Source organism: Piliocolobus tephrosceles, chromosome 7, assembly GCF_002776525.5.
Source record: "Piliocolobus tephrosceles isolate RC106 chromosome 7, ASM277652v3, whole genome shotgun sequence".
In the NCBI taxonomy this organism is placed as follows: domain Eukaryota; kingdom Metazoa; phylum Chordata; class Mammalia; order Primates; family Cercopithecidae; genus Piliocolobus; species Piliocolobus tephrosceles.
The window spans coordinates 27,365,553-27,384,248 of record NC_045440.1 but is presented as its reverse complement, the minus strand read 5'-3'; the positions used below and the strand labels follow the sequence as shown (position 1 = coordinate 27,384,248).

The window sequence follows — 18,696 nt, the reverse complement described above, 5'->3', positions numbered from 1 at the left end:
CATGACTTATCAACTAGCATTAATTCTTTTTTATATTTGGGAGTAATCTGTATTCCAGATTGTGTTCTATCTTGGTTAATATTCTATGTGCACTGTTGTGTTTGGGGACATGGTGTTCTATGTATATCTAATTAGGTCACTGTGGTTTATCGCCTTGTTCAAATCCTCTGGATCTTTGCTGATTTGGTGGAGACCTATTCTATCAATTCTTGAGAGGGCCTTAGATATCCAAATATGATTGTGAAAATTATCTGTATTTCCCTTTATAACAGTTTTTGCTTCATTCATTTAGAAACTCTGATAATTAGGTACACACACATTTAAGATTGTTATATCTTCCTGATGGAGTGACCTTTTTATCATGAAATGTCCCTTTTATCTCTGGGAATACGCTTATCTTGAAATCTCTCTTACCTACCACTTATATATAACTACATCAAATTTATTCACTGTTTGCATGATGTATCTTTTTCTCAGCTTTTAAAATTGTAGCCTGTATTTGTCTTTAAATTAAAAGTGATTGCCTTGTAGACACCATCTGTTTGGGTCCAGTTATTTCCCCCTGAATCTCATCTCATAGTTCCTGCCCTTTAATTGGCATGCTTCACCCCTTCCAGTGCCTTCCATTCTGGTCCGCCATGTTATTACTGGTTTTCTACTTGGCCGTTCTGTTTTTTGTTTCACTGTAACTCCTTATTTACCTTCTTTTGGGTTAATAAAAAACAATTCGTATCTCATTTATTTCCTCTTTTTGCTTTTTTGGACACTGGTATTTATTTGTTTGCTAAATTCTTTGCTCAGAAACCCTACTTGGCATCCTTAACTTACCAAATCTGCTTAGAGTTCATATGATGTCATCCCTCACCTCACAATACAAGAACCATGCAACAGTGTAAGTCATTGACCTGTTCCTCTAGGCCCCTTATTTTGTACTGTTGTTTCATCTTTTACATATATAGTTGTTACAAACCTCACTCTATGACATTATTCTTTTTGCTTTAAAATAGCCACTTGTAGGCCGGGTGCAGTAGCTCACACCTGTAGCCCTAGCACTTTGGGAAGCCAAGGTGTGAGTTAGTTGAGACCAGCCTGGGCAACAAGGCAAAACCCTGTCTCCACAAAAGAATACAAAAATCTGCCGAGCGTGGTGGTATACACTTGTAGTCCTACTACTCAGGAGGCGGAAGTGGGAGAATTACCTGAACCCGGGAGGTTGAGGCTGCAGTGAGTGACAACTGCATCACTGTACTCACGCCTAGGCGACAGAGTGAGATCCTTTCTCAAAAAAAAAAAAAAAAACTCAGGCTGGGCACAGTGGCTCATGCCTGTAATCCCACCACTTTGGGAGGCCACGGCAAGTGGATCACCAGAGGTCAGGAGTTCAAGACCAGCCTGGTCAACATTGTGAAACCCCTCTCTCTGCTAAAAACACAAAAATTAGCCAGGCATGGTGGCTGGTACCTGCAGTCCCAGTAGGCTGAGGCAGGAGAATTGCTTGAACCTGGGAGGTGGGCGGATGTTGCAGTGAGCCAAGATCATGCCACTGCACTCCAGCCTGGGTGACAGAGTGAGACTCTGTCTTTAAAAAAAAGCTACTTGTCTTTTGAAAGAATACAGAAAAAATGGATAATCTTTTATTTATTTATTTTTTTCCAGATTGTTTCTGGCAGTTTCCAGTCCTTCCTGATGGTCTTATTTTGATCTGATTTTCTTTTTTTCTAGCCTGAAGAAGTAGTTGTTTGTTTTGTTTTGTTTTGTTTTTGGGAGATGGAGTTTTGCTCGTTGCCCAGGCTGGAGTGCAGTGGCCCAATCTCAGCTCACCGCAACCTCTGCCTCCTGGGTTCAAGCTATTCTCCTGCCTCAGCCTCCCGAGTAGCTTGGATTACAGGCACCCACCACCACGCCGGGCTCATTTTTGTATTTTTAGTAGAGACAGGGTTTCTTCATGTTGGTCAGGCTGGTCTCCAACTCCTGACCTCAGGTGATCTACCCGCCTCGGCCTCCCAAAGTGCTGGGATTACAGGTGTGAGCCACTGCACCCAGCCTAGTATTTCTTAGAGTACAGTCCTGCTGGAGAAAAATGCTCTCTTTTTTTGAAAGTATCTTTATTTCACTGTTTTGTTTTGTTGTGAAGAATATTTTCACTGAATAGAGAACTCTTGAGTTGGAGGTTTTTTTTTTCAGCACTTCAAAGACATCTCCTCATCTCCAGCCCCTTGTTTTCTGCTGAGAATTCAGCCATCATTTGTCACTTCCCACTCAGTGTGGTATCTTTGTTTAGTTTGCCTGCTTTCAGAAGTTTCTCTTTATCTGTGGCAATTGTACTATGATTTGCTTAGGTATTGTTTTCTTAGTATTTAACTTGCTTATCAAGTTATTGGATCTGTCAGTTGATGTTTTTCAGCGATTATGAGAAATGTTTAGACATTATTCATTAAAATTTTCCCCCAATCCTTTTGTCTGTTTCTGCTCCTTCTGAGAATCTAATTACTCACAGGTTAGATTGTTTAATATTGTCCTGCAGGTCACAGAGGCGCTATTCTTTTTTTTTTTTTTTTAATCTTTTAATTTTATTTTTTCTAGTTGGATAATTTTTTTTCTGTGATTTCCAGTGCTCTGTTAAGCACATCCAGGGAATTTTTTTCATTTCAGTCATTTTTATTTTTATTTTTCAGTTCTAGAATTTCCATTTGCTGCTGCTTTTCTGGTTTTAATTTCTCTGCTGATATTCCCGGTCTGTGCACTTGTCAAGACTGTATTCTCCTTTGCATCATTGGACTTGGTTAAGAAAGCTGCCTTAAAGTCATTTTCTATTAAATCCAGTGTCTAGACATCTCATAGTCTATTTTTATTGACTCCTTTGTTGACTGTGGGTCATATTTAATAAGTTTTACCAAATGTATTTGTATATACCCATGTGATTCATACCCCAGTGAAAATGGAGGACATTGACATGACTCCAGTTAATTCCCACTCCCTGTGGGCAGCCAGTGTTCTGATGACTACTTCTCTAGATTACTTCTACAGTTTCATAAATGGAGCCAATACGATGTATGCCCTTTTTGTGTCTGTCTCTTTTGCTTATCATATATGTTAAATTCTTCCAGATTGTTGCTTGCATTAGTCATTTATTTTTTACTGGTGAGAAATACTTCACGACCATGCATTGTGTTTGTTGAAGAAACCAGGTTCTTGTACGGTAGACTGGTACAGTAGGCCAGGTTCTTGCACAGCAGACTCTGTTCATTCTTATTTTTTCCTGTCGCGTTCCCGTGAGACTGTTGAAACGCAGTTCTATCCCCTGTATTGCCTATGAACTGGTAGTTAGGGCTAGATTCTTGATTCAATTCAGCTGATTTGAGAAGGATGTGTGTGGTAGGGTGGTTGGGTGTGGATGTGTGGTGGGAAGGTTGGAGACACATAATGTCTGATGGTTTCATTTAGTGATATGTGTGGCCTTTGATTCATTAGTGGCTAGATTTTTACTTAATGAGGGATTATCATTACTCTAGAATGTTAATTTGATAAAGAACTCTAGATTGTAATTTTTTTCCTCATCTTTGAAATAATTGTATCTTTTTGGATCTTTATTCATCTTAAACTTATTTTATTTTCTGTCTCCCCTCTTTTATTTTTCTCATCCTTGTTTTTGCCTTGCTGTAAATAATTGGACTTTTCTAAACTGAGGTATGACGTATCTATCTCTTGGCACGGTGTAGCCATTCTTTGCTTTACTTTTCAGTGGTCGCCCTCATGATTACAATGTACATCCTTAACTTTTTGCAGTATGCTTACACTTAACATTCTACTGCTTTATGTAAAATGTAGAAACCTTACAGCTGTATCCATCCATTTACCAACTGAATTGCCAGTAAATTTGGAATCCTTTCAGGGTTAGTGTGGAGTAGAACTCTGTGGGGAGTTGTGTGCATCTGTTAAGGCAAATGTATTCCTTAAGATGACTTGCTTGTTCATTTCTAAATGTTATGTGAATACAGCTTTTCATCACTTATGACTTGGGATTAGATTTTACTATAAATTAATAGGGGGAAGAAATCTTAGTATATCATAAGTATGACCTGTTTATACCTCTGATCCCAGCCTTTGGAAATTAACAGCAGATAAGAACGTAAGTTGTTCAAGGCATCTCTCTCTGACTTGTAATAAATAACTCAAACACTACCGTTTACCCTTTTCCCAAAAGGTCAGTTTCATCATCGTCCTTCAGTAAATAGTTATGAAAAATTAGATTGAATAAGACATAGTCCCTGACTTCAAAGAGCTTAAAGTCTAGACAGAGAGCTATACATGTGTGTCATTGGCAGTGTGACTTAAAAATCAATCCCATTTTATTCTAGGGCAGAAGTGAATGCTTGTGCCAATTATTGACAGGATAGAGGTGAATTGCTGTTCTGATGCTGATAGGAACACTGAGCATTTTGGCACTAGAGCATTTTGGCAGCACCCCAGTTACTGCTATTTGATTGAAAAAGGGACATTACTATGTTTGAGGGAAATTACGGAAACTACAATAATACTGTGTTTTTCTAATATTTTTTAAGGATACCTTTGGTTTTTGTTAGATTTGCTGACAAGTGATGTCTGGCAAATGTACAGGAAAAGATGTCTATGTAATTGTATATGTTTTATCTTTTTCCCCTGTAATATGGGCAGGACTCAGTAACCTCACAGCATCCTACTTGAATCCCGTCAAATCCTTCGTGCCGCAGATGCCAAAGCTCCTCAAGTCTCTTTTTCCTGTCCGCGACGAGAAGAGGGGCAAGCGGCCATCTCCGCTCGCACACCAGGTAAAAAGCACCGAGAAAGCAGCCGTGAACGTTTTTCTGATAAATCCGTGCTCTGTGTTGCGCCAAATTGGCTGGAGGTGGAGGCGCAGCCTCGCGGGTGGGGGCTAAACCAGGTTTTTAAACCCAGGAACAGCTGTCAGTCATTTTCTCCTCCACGCTCTTCAGAGATAACAGAGCTGTTTAAACTTACAGACACACTCCCTCCTTTCTGCTTTTAAAAAGTGCCAAGGACATTGCTAATGTGATTTATGGTAATATTACTTAGAGCAACAGTAGTAAAATTTATGAAGTGCACTTAGTGTTGTTTGTGTATTGCCAAGTAGAAAATGTAATTCTATTTTTATTTCTTGATTTCATTTCTTTTTTCAAACAATTTTGTATCATGAGTGCCCTTCCCTCTCAACATCTGTTTTCTCTACTGTGGATAACCTGTTCTTTCACTGAAAAGTGATCACCTATCTTACTTCCGTTTTTCTTAAAACTCTTTACCCAGCCCTAGGGTAAGTGTTAGAGCAAATGCGAAAAGGTTTTCTAAACAATCAGGAAGCTGCTTTTATGCAATAGTGAATGGGAACCCTATTGGAAATGCAGTTTCCAGCCTTATATAGGTGTTAACTCAGCAGAAAATGATAAATGAGGGTTTATTTATACTCATTCAAAAACACATACAGGGCAAGTTCTGTTGTCCAAATAGGTCTTTTGACATCAGCTTCTCCACGTTCTTCTAAACATTCAAGTTGCAGAAATCCAAGTGAGTTGTCTGAGACTTAATTATTTAAAGAATTCTCTAAGTGTATGAATGCATATATTCAGGGGAGAAGGAATTAGTTTTATCAGGCTGCCATGCAGATATGTAATTTTTAAAATTCTAGCTTTATATAAGCATATAAATAAGCATACACAGTAGATGGTAAAATTAAAACCAAGATTTTGCAGCTGTTTAAATTGTATTTAGGCACATGGTGGGGCTTGAGAGTTAGTGAAATGAATCTATGACTGCAGGAGCTAAGTCCTGCGGGGACTGAGGTAGGCAGTGATTATTTTTCCTGGTGTTTTTTTTTCCCCAGAGATCCACCAGAACTGAACCAGTGGGTCATTATTGTGTGTGTTATTCAGTTCTAAACTTCTGCATCATTGTTTCACAAAGTGTGATTCATGAACTGTCTGTCAGATTTATCAAGGGAGCTGTTTTAAAAAACAGTTTCTCGGCCTGCCCTGGGAACCCATAGCTAACTTGGAGAGACTTTGTAATCTGCATTTATAAGTGCCTGTGGTGATTCTTATTTTTATCCAGTGAAGTCTGCTATCCAGTGTTGTTAGTTGCTGTTTGGTGAAGGCAGAGTCACGTAGGTTGGAGGAATTGGAATCACGCTGGAAGTCACGGAGTCAGCCTGCCATCGTTACCATTCTCCTTTAAAGCTATTTTCAGTTTTGCTTGTAGCAAGTCACATCACCTGCTACCTGTAGAACTTACTTACTCTCATACTGTGTTGGCAGTGAGTGATTAGCTCTCTCTGGATGTGAGAGGAACAACAGTGTGTTAGAAACAAATGTAGTGATTGGAGAATAACTATAATTTAGAATGCCCAGGTTAGAGGTTACCTTGAAATATGTAGAAGATTTCTTAAGCAACTTTTATTCATGTACTCCAGTTGATCATTTATTGTTTGAGCACATATGAGCAAAGGTTTGGGAAAGCTGGCCTCATACATATATTTTGTATTTCATAAAAATATAAAATATATGGCTGAGTGCAGTGGCTCACACCTGTAACCTCAGCACTTTGGGAGGCCAAGGCAGGTGGCTCACCTGCGGTCAGGGGTTTGAGACCTGGCCAACATGGTGAAACCCTATCTTTACTAAAAATACAAAAATTAGCCAGGCATAATCCTGTAGTCGCAGCGACACAGGAGGCTGAGGCATGAGAATCGCTTGAACCCGGGAGGCAGAGGATACAGTGAGCCAAGATCGTGCCACCGCACTCCAGCCTGGGTGACAGAGTAAGACTCTGTCTCAAAATAAATAAAAATAAAAATATATAAAGTATATAAATCTAAAACTGGTCTTGATGAAGATACCTGGTAATAGAGCCAGAGCATTCCAGTTAGTTTGTGAGAACTCTGCTCCTTGGAAGGCATTTGCCTTTTCTCAGGGTCACCAGGGAGCTCCCCCTTGTCCATGCCACCTTGTCCTCATGGTGCAGACTTTGTGTCAACATAACACTGGAAACACTTCCATCTCCAGGCTTCAGTGCAACTTCCTTTCCCTGGCTTCCCTTCCCTCGGTCCTTGATCCTCTCCTGGGACTGTAGATTCCATCAAGTTTTTACATCCAGCGCCCAGAGCTGCAACTGGGGGGCTCTCTTTTGTTTTTAACCCTGTTTCCTTCCATGCATAAATTTCATTCAGTTCCGTGGCTTTAGCTGTTTAAACGGAGTAGCCAGAATGGTCTTTCACAGCCTTACAGTTGTCAGTGGCGTGACACCTTCCACTTCCTCCCACTGAAAGGAGTGAAAAGTGAATTTCTCACTGTGGCTCACAATGCACTGCAGGGCCTGTCCCCGGTCTTGAATCTTCATTCTTCTTTATTCGCTCACCAGTACTAAGTCAGATAAGTCGCCTTTTTAGCCTATGAGCACGCGAAGCACCTTCAGTCTGGAGAGCTCGGGTGCTGGCCCTGCCACCCTGCTCTTCCCAAAGGCCTCCCATGGAACAGTCAGGAAAGGCCACTCTGAGGAAGGACGTCTGAGTCTAGAGTGGGCTTTCTTGAACGGCCACACCAGAACAGCTTCCACCATACACGCAGGCACTACATTACCATTTCTTTTTTTTTTTTTTTTGAGATGGAGTCTCGCTCTGTTGCCCAGGCTGGAGTGCAGTAGCGCAGTCTTGGCTCACTGCAACCTCCACTTCTCGGGTTCAAGGGATTCTCCTGCTTCCGCCTCCTGAGTAGCTGGGATTACAGGCACTCGCCACCCCACCACGCTTAGCTAATTGTTGTATTTTTAGTAGAGATGGGGTTTCACCATGTTGGCCAGGCTGGTCTTGAACTCCTGACTTCAAATGATCTACCCGCCTCAGCTTCCCAAAGTGTTGGGACTACAGGTGTGAGCCACCGCACCTGGCCCATTTCTAACCTTTTTATCAGGAGTTATTGTTAGGTTTATATGTTTATCAATTATCCCTCTCCACAATATTCCTTGAGGGCAGGACTTGTTGTGCCAAAATGGTGCCTGGTGCATAGAAGATGCAAAATGTCTATTGTTTGACATGTGAACAAATTATAATAATATTATTTTAGAGACAGGGTCTCGGTCTGTCGCCCAGTCTGGAGTGCAGTCGCACGATTATAGCTCACTGCAGTGTTGAACTCCTGGGCTCAAGGAATCCTCCAGCTTCAGTCTCCCAAGGAGCTAGGACTACAAGTACGCTCCACCACGCCCAGCTAACTTTTAAAAATTTTTTATTTTTAGAGACAGTCTCGCAGTGTTGCCCAGGGTGGTCTCGAACTTCTGGGCTCAAGTGATCCTCCTGCCTGGTATCCCAAGTATCTGGGATTATAGGCATGAGCCACTGTGCCCAGACTATAATATTAGACTGTGGGTCCCAAGTGTTACTCAGTGGTAGACAGGACTGTGTTTACAGCTTAGAGGTGAAAGAAGCACGGCTGAGTTGGGATTAGAGGGATGAAGACATATTTAAGAACCTTCTTTCCTAGGTTGGTGGAAGTGCTAAAGAACATTTCCAAAGGAGAAAAAATCTTAGCTTTTCATTTTGGATTTAGTTGATCAGAGATGATCTTGGTTATCTCATTTTCACTGACCATCTCTACTAAAGCTCTGTGAGAAATAAATTAGAACTGTAGATGATAATGTCAAGAAAACTGTTTTTCTTACTTGGGTCACATTTCAGGGTACAAGTGAAGCATACTTGAAATATACTTTGAATATGCTTTATGCTTTCACTTGTACTCTGAAGTGTGTTTCATCTTTGAAAAAGGGCATTTTAGTGCCTGTGGAATTGCAAATAACAGGAAGAAGAAAAATGCTGTATTGGCTAGACTCCTTTAGTGTTCCTCATTTTTTAAAAATAGTAAGCTTTATTATTATAATGGAGTTCCATGCACTTGAATATCAGATTTGATACCTACAATTTGAAGTTTGAACTTCTAAAATAATCTCTACTCCCCCTCCTGGGGGTCCTACAGGAACGAGATCATCATTTTTCCGACCAACCTTTGCCTCAGTTTGTTCTTACCAGAAAGTAAAGGGAGTGGGGAGGATTGTATATGTGAGCCAGGACTGTATATGTGAGCCACCCTGCCCAACAAGACCCTATTTTTAAGGTGTTTAGATTAGCAGACATTCTTTAAGTAAGCATCTTTAATCCTTCATGGGCACTTGAGAAACTAATAACCATCATTTTGGATGAAGTGAGTATTATATCCTTTAAAATACATACTTTTTTTTTTGAGACGGAGTCTCGCTCTGTTGCCCAGGCTAGAGTACAATGGTGAGATCTCAGCTCACTCAACCTCTGCCTCCCAGGTTCAAGCAATTCTCCTGCCTCAGCTTCCTGAGTAGCTGGGATTACAGGTGCCTGCCACCATGCCCAGCTAATTTTTGTATTTTTAGTAGAGATGGGGTTTTACCATGTTGGACAGGATGTTCTCAATCTCGTGATGTCATAATCTGCCTGCCTTGGGCTCCCACCGTGTTGGGGTTACAGGCATGAACCATCGTGCCCTGCCAAAATATATATGTATAATTTTCTTATATAAATATTTGAATAAGTTTTAACTATTATTATGTAGAAGTTTTTTTTTTTAATTTATTTTTTGTGATAAGGTCTCGCTCTGTTGCCCAGGTTGGAGTGCAGTGGAGTGATGATAGCTCTCTTAGGATCTTTGTTCTCTCAGCCCTCCCCCGTCTTAACAGCTCTAGATGAGTCTCCCACATCTCATCTGAGAAATACTTTGTCATTCTATAGTTGACTTGCCAGGGTCCTCCCTAAAGTGAGGAGTCCAGAAATGAGGGAGTTCCCCCTAGACTTGCAAATGGTGGGAGTGTTTCCTTCCTCATCTAAATGATCACGCTGCTGATGCAGCATGGGACCGCGCTTGGTGGGGCTTATTCTTGAAAGGTGTTAGCTCATTGTGCTGTTGGTCAGGTAACATCACTAGGTTTTTTGTCTGTTGATACTCTTGTCACTGTACTACTACTTCTCTTTTGTTATGTGGTCTAATTGATGTGTGAAAATAATGAGGAACTTCAGATTCATTCCTAGAATTTTTTATCTTTGATGTTTTAACATTCCCAGGATATCAAGATCTTTCTGAGTAATTTTTTTTAAAATGCATATATTCTGGCTGTCCACACACTTCTAAAGCTGTAGTCTCTCTGCATTTGAGAGTATTGGAATATTGAACATAATAAGGCCTAAGGCAGAGCTCTATACCTGGAAGTAGACATCACTTGTCAAGCCACAGAGTGACAGACCAACACATTTCAGTTCCATGTAGCCAGTAACTACCTTCTCCACTCCACACTTCTCCCTCTTTCTACCAAAGAGTTTGTGGGAGACTGTGTTACATACATTAAGGAAATAAAGTGGCTCTGCGGCCAGGGCCTTCCTCTGTGTCACCAATCAAGTAAGCCTGAAGCAGAGTGGATGTTGATGACGGTGGCTGGACTGCCCTGCGCACACACTGGTGTGGCTATGGCCCTGTGTGAGGCATCCAGTGCTGGACTTAGCAGCACCTTTAAAGAAATACACAAGTACCCGGAACCTTCCTCTCCAGTTTTGAGTCTTGTGCTTTATTTTTATTTGCTAGTGCCTGTTAGTGCACCAATTTCAATAGTCTATGACCGTTAAATGGTTGTGAAATAAGCAATATCAGAGATTTAAATGTTTAGATAACATCAAGATAAAATCCAGAAAAATACAGGTCCATTCATATGCCTAAAAGGAATCTGGCTCAACAGTACAATATAGGAAAGGGGAAATAGTGATACTAATATGGCATAAAGACTTAGGACAGATAGTTAACATCGCTTAAGGGTGACAATGTGAAACAGCACAAAAACAAAACACCCCGAACGGTTTGGGGATCGGCATGGAAACCAAGCAGGTCATGTTTAATAACACACTTCATGAAACCGTTTGTCTCCCATTTCCCACCTGTCATGAAAGATACTGAAACTGCTTTTTATTTTATTTTATTATTTAAGACTAGGTCTTGCTTGTCACTCAGGCTGGAGGGCAGTGGTGCAATGATCGCTCACTGCTGCCTTGAACTCCTCGGCTCAGGTGATCCTCTAGCCTCAGCCTCCCAAGTAGCTGTGACTAAAGGCGTGTGAGATGATGCCTGGCTAATTAAAAAAAAAAAAAAAAAATTTTTTTTTTTTTAAATTGAGACAGATCTGAAACTCCTGGCCTCAAGTAATCCTCCTGCCTCAGTCACCCACATATGTTTTTATTCCAGTTTAGTTTGGAGACTTAAAACTTCTCTGAAAAGTTATAATAATGCAGAAACTCACACTATCCTATCTAAACAAAACCCCAGCCCCTAACCTGGGCTCTCTTTGATATTATTAGATGACACTTAGATTACTGTACTTGGTTCTGGATTTACTACTACTAGAAATGCAGTGACCAGTTGGAATTGTTTCAGAGAATAACATCAAAAATGATTTATGAGGAAGGATTCAAGGAGTTATTTATAGCTTCACCAAACAATGACTAAGAGAGCTGACTGTATAAGCATTCAAGGGATACCATCACCGAAGAGGGAAGGATTGTTAGGAATGGTTTTGCTAAAGCAGTAGAGGGTCCTAGGGCCATAGAGTTGAAATTAACAGAGAGGATGGTGACAGCTGACAGTGGGAAAATGGTTTACAGATAGCAAGGTACTCTTTTTTTTTGAGACGGGCTCTTGTTCTGTCGCCCAGGCTGGAGTGCAATGGTGCTATCACAGCTCACTGTGGCCTCAACCTCTTGGGCTCAAGGGATCCTGCCGTCCCAGCCTGGCTGTCTTTAAAAAAAAGGGGGGGGGGGGGGGGGATTTCTTTTACTTAAAAACAGGAAGTTAGACTGGGTGTGGTGGCTCACACCTTTATCTCAGCACTTTGAGAGGCCAAGGCAAGCAGATTACTTGAGCTCAGGAGTTCGAGACCAGCCTGGGCAACTTAACAAGACCTTTGTCTCTACTAAAAATTTAAAAAATAGTATTTGGGTGTGGTGACACATACTTGCCTCAAAAAAATAAAAACAAAGTTTATGAGAATATAAAATAATCCAGATAAGGACTAAGGAATAGAATGGGTCCTGTTTTTACCAATCATTCCTTATGTTTTGTTATGTTAAGTGGAAAAGAGGTACAAGTTGTGTAATGGAGGAATGATTATTATCAAAAAATACTTTTTTTTTTTTGAGACGGAGTCTCGCTCTGTCGCCCAGGCTGGAGTGCAGTGGCGCGATATCTGCTCACTACAAGCTCCGCCTCCAGGGTTCACGCCATTCTCCTGCCTCAGCCTCCCGAGTAGCTGGGACTACAGGTGCCCGCCATCTCGCCCGGCTAGCTTTTTGTATTTTTAGTAGAGACGGGGTTTCACCGTGTAGACCAGGATGGTCTCGATCTCCTGACCTCGTGATCCACCCGTCTCGGCCTCCCAAAGTGCTGGGATTACAGGCTTGAGCCACCGCGCCCGGCCAAAAAATACTTTTAATTAGACTGTCCTTGACATTTTCAGACAAGAATGTTCAGTTCCCTCCCTCATGCAAAGATACACAGACTCATAACCGCAGAGAAGCGTTAATGAAAACCTGGATGCTTATTAACCTGTTCTTTGGAATCAGCAGGTTCTCAGGTGAAGATGTTATTATTTTCCTGTTACTTTATCTTCGTATTGTTTATCAAATGGAAATGAAAAGGTTCCTGGATCTTTTTTTATAAGATGAAAGTCAACAGTTTATTCAGAAGGTTTAAAAACAAAGATATTCTTAAATTTACAAGATCTTTTGGTTTGAACATATTCATAAGGACTTATGTTTCTCATTTTTATGGAGATTTGTTTTTGTTTGTAATCAATTTCTGTCTGAGTTCCAGAAATGCAAAAATACTGCACTGAAAGAGGTGGCAGCTGACAAAATTGCTGTCTTTGACCTTCTGATGCAAGTTTAGTAACTAATCTGGAAAATAATGAACTGCAATTAATGAAATCTGTACTCATATTCAAGTGTGTTTCTCAGACAGCACATAAAATAATTGAAGGAACTTCCTGCTCTCTAATTAGTTAGATTGAATTAATTTGGCATAATAGCTTTTTTTCATGTATCTAGAAGTTTGTGTTCAGACGAAGCTATTTATGTACTTCAAAGTTAGGAACTGTAAATGGCATCTTTGATGAATCTGGAGAATTAAAGAGTTAATGGTCAGATTTAATTTCCACTATCAAAAGCACAGTCACATTGCTGGCCTGTCTTGATTTATGTGTCCGTCCCTTTTGGTTAGGGCTGCCTTATCAACAGCAGGGATATTTTTCTCCTATTTCAACATAGCCTCATGTGTGGTAGGTAGATAAAGGCTTGTGTAGAAAGAGCATGCCCCTGCCCATTTCTGATGCTAATTGAAAAGATGTCTGTGTAATTATCCATCTTTCATTACTGTGATTCTTCCTCATATAAAACAGGGAGAAACAAGCACAAATACTAATTCTTGCCTTGTACACAAGGATGCTGTTTTAAACTAGCCATACTTCCTTGATTAAATGAATTATGTAAACATGTATCCTCGTGTCTCAAGTAAAGGTTCAACATCCCAACTAAAAGAAGAAAACACTGCCGGGCACGGTGGCTCACGCTTGTAATCCCAGCACTTTGGGAGGCCGAGGCGGGCAGATCACGAGGTCAGGAGTTCAAGACCAGCCTGGCCAACACGATGAAACCCCATCTCTACTAATAAAAAACAAAAATTAGCTGGGTGTGGTGGCAGGCGCCTGTAATCCCAGCTACTCAGGAGGGTGAGGCAGGAGAATCACTTGAACCCGAGAGGTGGAGGCTGCAGTAAGCTGAGATGGCACCACTGCACTCCACCAATTTTTGAGATGACAGAGCGATACTCCCATCTCAAAAAAAAAAAAAAAAAAAAAAAAAAAAGTAAAGAAAACACATCTAGGCCTTGTTTCCCAGCCTTCATTTTTCTTAAGCCTTCAGGTTATTTAAAAAATAACCTATGAACATTTTCTCTGTAGTTTAATACCGCCCATCTTAAGCAGCTGTTGATATAGTGTGCTGCATTTCACTTGTTCTGGGGTTAACAAAGAGTTTTTAAAAAAAAAATTCAGGGCAATTGATTTCTCTTCAGTGTAGGGAGGAATTTTTAGGGAGTCCTGTCATTGTTATAAGACTCTTATCAATCTTTCAGTTTTCCAAAATCACAGCATTTTGCTGTCTAGCCTCGCCCCATGCATTTATAGGTGATATAGTGGACATAATTAGAGATGTCAGAGTTGTCTTCATAATCAGGTTTAGTAGCTGATCTGAAAAATACTGAAATTTAACTTAAATTCACTTCAGCAAGTAAGAGGGTTTCTGAGGCAGTAAAGAAGTTGATTGAAGAGGTGCATCTGCCAGCCATTTTTTAGGAATGGGCTTTGTTTTCTTCTCTAGACCAAGGGTTGTCATACTTTATTTTATAAAAGGACAGATTGTAAATATTTTAGGATTTGCATGCCATGTGGTCTCTGTCAAAACTAGCCATAGACAGTATTAAACAAATGAGTCTGGCTGTGTTCTAGTAAAACTTGATAACCTGAAATTTGGATTTTACATAATTTTTATGTTATGAAACATTCTTTTGATTCAATCTTAAGAACGTAAAAGCCATTTCTTATTTCATAGGGCATATTAAGCTGGTGACAGGCTGGATGAAGACTTTTTTTTTTTTTTTTTTTTAGGCAGGGTCTTGCTCTGTTGCCCAGGCTGGAGTGCAGTGGTGTGATCATGGCTCATTGTAGCTTTGACCTCCTGGGCTCAAGTGATCCTCCCATCTCAATCTCCCAAATAGCTGAGACTACAAGTACACACCACCATGGCTGGCTAATTTTTAAATTTTAATTTTGTAGAGACGGGATCTCCCTATGTCACCCAGGCTGGTTTTGAACTGCTGTGCTCAAGCAGTCCTCCTGCTTCAGCCTCCCAAAGTGCTGGGATTGTGTGTGTGAGCCACCCTGCCCAACAAGGCCCTATTTTTAAAGCTTTTAGATTAGCCAACATTCTTTAATCATCCTTAATCCTTCATGGGCACTTGAAAAACTAGTAACTCATTTTGGATGAAGGGAGTATTATATCTTTTAAAATCTCTGTGTCTAATTTTCTTATATGAATGTTTAAATCAGTTTTAAGTATTATTATGTAGAAGTTTTATTATTTTTTTAAATGTACTTTTTCTGACAAGGTCTTGCTCTGTTGCCCAGGCTGGAGTGCAGTGGTATGATCACAGCTCACTGCAGCCTTGAACTCCTGGGCACAAGTGATCCTCCTACCTCAGCTTCTCAAGTAGCTGGGACCACAAGAGTGTGCCAACATGCCTGGCTAATTACAAAAAAAATTTTTTTTTGTAAAAATGGGACCTTGGTATGTTGCCCAGGCTGTTATGTAGAAGTTTTTAAAGTAAACTGGCTAGATACTAAAAATCAGAAGCGATATCTTTTCTGGTAGCTCTGGACATATTAGTATTTAAAATTTTATTTATGTAATACTTAGAATAAGTTAGACTATAACACATATCTAATGTCTTATAGACCACATGAATGGTATTATTCACTTATATCCAGTGATAAAAGAATTTACTTGTTGATAGGAAAAATAGGCCTTTTAATTGTTTTTGTGTAACCGAAATGAAATAGGAATATAAATGTTAGACCTTGAGTGCCTAGTTTTGAGGAGCACAGGGACTAGTTTTGCTCACACTACATCCCCAGTGCCTACCACAGTCTTTAGAATGTAGTAGGTACCTGGTACATATTTGCGAATGAGTAAATTAATGAAATCTTAGTTTCTTTTTTTGAAAGAAAATGGAATTCATCCTGGAATGACTTTGGGACTGATTGAGTTAATTCAAAACTTGTGATTTCTAGATCAGATGAAATTATTGACTGTTTAAAAATGTACTTTTAGTAAGCCAACTTAGAGATATCTAGGAAGACCAGACACAAATTTCCAATGAAGTACTTTACAAATGTGCCGAGAGCTTCCAGTGTACCTGGCACCACACCAGGAATTTTAATGCGCCATCTCAACAACAGGACTGAGTTAGACAAGCACCATGCAATAGATATATAATGCCAGTCATGTATGTAACTTACAATTTCCTAGTAGCCACATTAAGGAAGTAAAAATAATACAGGTCAGATTAATTTTAATAACATTTGTTTAACCTAGTGTATTGAAAGTACTGTGATATCAACTGTAGTATAAAAAAAGATTGAGATATTCCCATCCTTCTTTCTGTACCAAGTCCTTGAAATCAGGTGCGTATTTTACATTTCTAGCACATTGCAATTCAGACACTAAAGTTCCGTCGGAAATACTTGATCTGCATTTAGAATTCGTAAAATTTATGGTTGAAAAAGCAGACCCACATGCCGAGGCTGTTCTAAACATGCTTAAAACCGTTTCAGTTATATAACCAGTTAAGGTTATACTTTATTAATTAAAATAAAAAATGGACTTCCTGAGTCACATTAGCCTCATTCTCAGTGCTGGGTTACCACCAGGGGCTGGTGGCTGCCATGTCAGGGCCGCTGCCCTGTTGGAGAAATGAGGGGGGGGGTGGTGCGCACCTGTCTCTGGTTACAGAGCCTTGGGAGTGGCAGAACTGAGCTTCCCGTTGAGAAAGCGAGGTTAAATGCTCAAATGTGACCATAAGAGATTTCGCTGACAGTGACTAAGAATAACCAAGTCATGGTATTTGTGGAATGAATGAATCAGTAAAGCGTTTGTAGGAGGGATGGATCAAGCAGCAGAAATATACCATGCGGGACCTGCTAGCGTCTCCCTGTGTGCTGCAGTGGGAAGTCCTGGCAGCTGCTAGGCGGAGAGTGACATGGTCACTTTTGTTTTTCGGAAAGCTCTCTCTGGCTGCAGTTTGGAAAGTGGATTTGAAGAGAATGGAGCTAGAAGACACTATTCCAGTGTGGGTAGAACCCTCAGCAGGGATTGTCACGTGGGTCAGAAACCCGCGGTCGCCTTCTGGTGTTGAGTCCTTCAAGGCACTGCTTGGAGGGGCATGTGGCAGGCAGGATCACGGCGGATGTGGCGGGCATCAGCAGCCAGCGGCCCGCCTCCCTGCTTAGAGAATTCATGTGGATGGGATCACCCCCTTCCAGATAGGTGTTGAAGCCCAGAGGTGATCAGGTTTTTACACAAAAGTTACAATGCCAAGCCATGCATTTAAAATAACTATACCTGCCAGCTGGACAAAAGTGCTGCTGCCATCATGGCTCACACATTCCTCCAGATCAGCCTGTCAGGATCTAGAGCCTCCAGGTGCACAGGGTGGCTGTGTGTCCCGGTCACTGAAGGCCTCATGTGCCGGAGCCTGGATCACAGGCTCCAATCCAGGGCTGGACGCTTTCTCCCCGCTGGCCTCCCGGAACGCTTCGTTTTCCTCTCTTCCAGGCCCCTAGTCAAGACAACCTTAGAAAAGTGTTTATATTGATTAGGTTATTACTGAGGCTTAATGTTTGGGTTGTACATGTGTTTTTTTTTTTGGAATCTGGGTCTCATTCTGTCACCCAGGGTGGATTGCAGTGGCGTGATCATTGCTCACTGCAGCCTCAACCTTCTGGGCTCAAGTAATTCTCAGCTCCCAAGTAGTTCGTACTATAGGTGTGCACCACCATGCCCAGCTAATTTATTTTTCGTAGAGATTGGAGTTTCTCCATGTTTTCCAGGCTGATCTCGAACTCCTGGGCTCAAGTGATCCTCCTGCCTCAGCCTCCCAAAGTGCTGGGATTGCAGGCGCGAGAGCCACTGCACACCATGTCTGATTTGTATCCATTGTATATTACTTTTACCAGAACATTTTTGGAGGTTAGCAGGTGTTTCCTTATATGCCCTTGCTCTGCTTCCTTTTGTTTCTTAGGTTTTTCGCACTTCAGCAGCAGGAAAATGAAAGGTTAGCTACTAGTTATTTGTAACAAAAAATAAATCTTACATATCTTGTGTATTCCATTAAAAAATAATTTTCTATACTTGAATTTAAATCGTTGGTTAGTATTTAAAACAAGACTCAGAGGATCGTATTAGTTTAAGCACCATTAAAAAATGACATTTAAGAATTTTTGAAATTCAGGATAAGGAGTGATTGTTAGCCATGAAAGGTTTATTTTCAAACAAGAAAAAATATGCATCAGAAAATGCAATGTTGGAGAAGTTCTGAAGTGATTATTTTTTTGCTTCAACTGGGACCTCTTTTCCCGTTTACCTCCTCTGATGCCCACATTGCAGAGTCTATTCTGTCCCACATTCCTATGTAACTGTACAATTTAGTCTTCGCTGTCACTTGCTAAGTAATTTATGCATTTGTTCATTCAACAAATACTGAGCTACTGTTTTATGTAAGGAAATACAAGGATGAATGAGACGTAGTCTGTCTCCTTCCAAGAGCCTGAAGTTTAGAGAAGCCCCTTTAGAGCCACATAAGCAGATGAAGAGACAGTGCAGGATGATGTAGAAACCGTCACGTGTGAGTGTCTGCGGATGACACAGTGAAGCCAGTGGGCGCTGCTCTCTGCAGTTGCAGGAGAATTCAGTCATGCTTGAGCAGAGACTTAGAAATGAATCTGTATTCACTAGGTGGAACACAATTCCCCAGGGGGGTGGAG

General features: G+C 40.8%; 1 protein-coding gene across 2 annotated transcripts in view; it reads left to right on the top strand.

Annotated features, from left to right (window-relative positions):
* Window positions 1–18,696, top strand: part of KIF13B (kinesin family member 13B) — a 165,862-nt gene that overhangs the window by 135,275 nt on the left and 11,891 nt on the right. For both annotated transcript variants that reach the window (XM_026453976.1, XM_026453975.1), the window contains exon 36: window positions 4,675–4,808. In XM_026453976.1, the coding sequence (XP_026309761.1) occupies window positions 4,675–4,808 (134 nt within the window). The remainder of the gene's footprint in view (window positions 1–4,674; window positions 4,809–18,696) is intronic.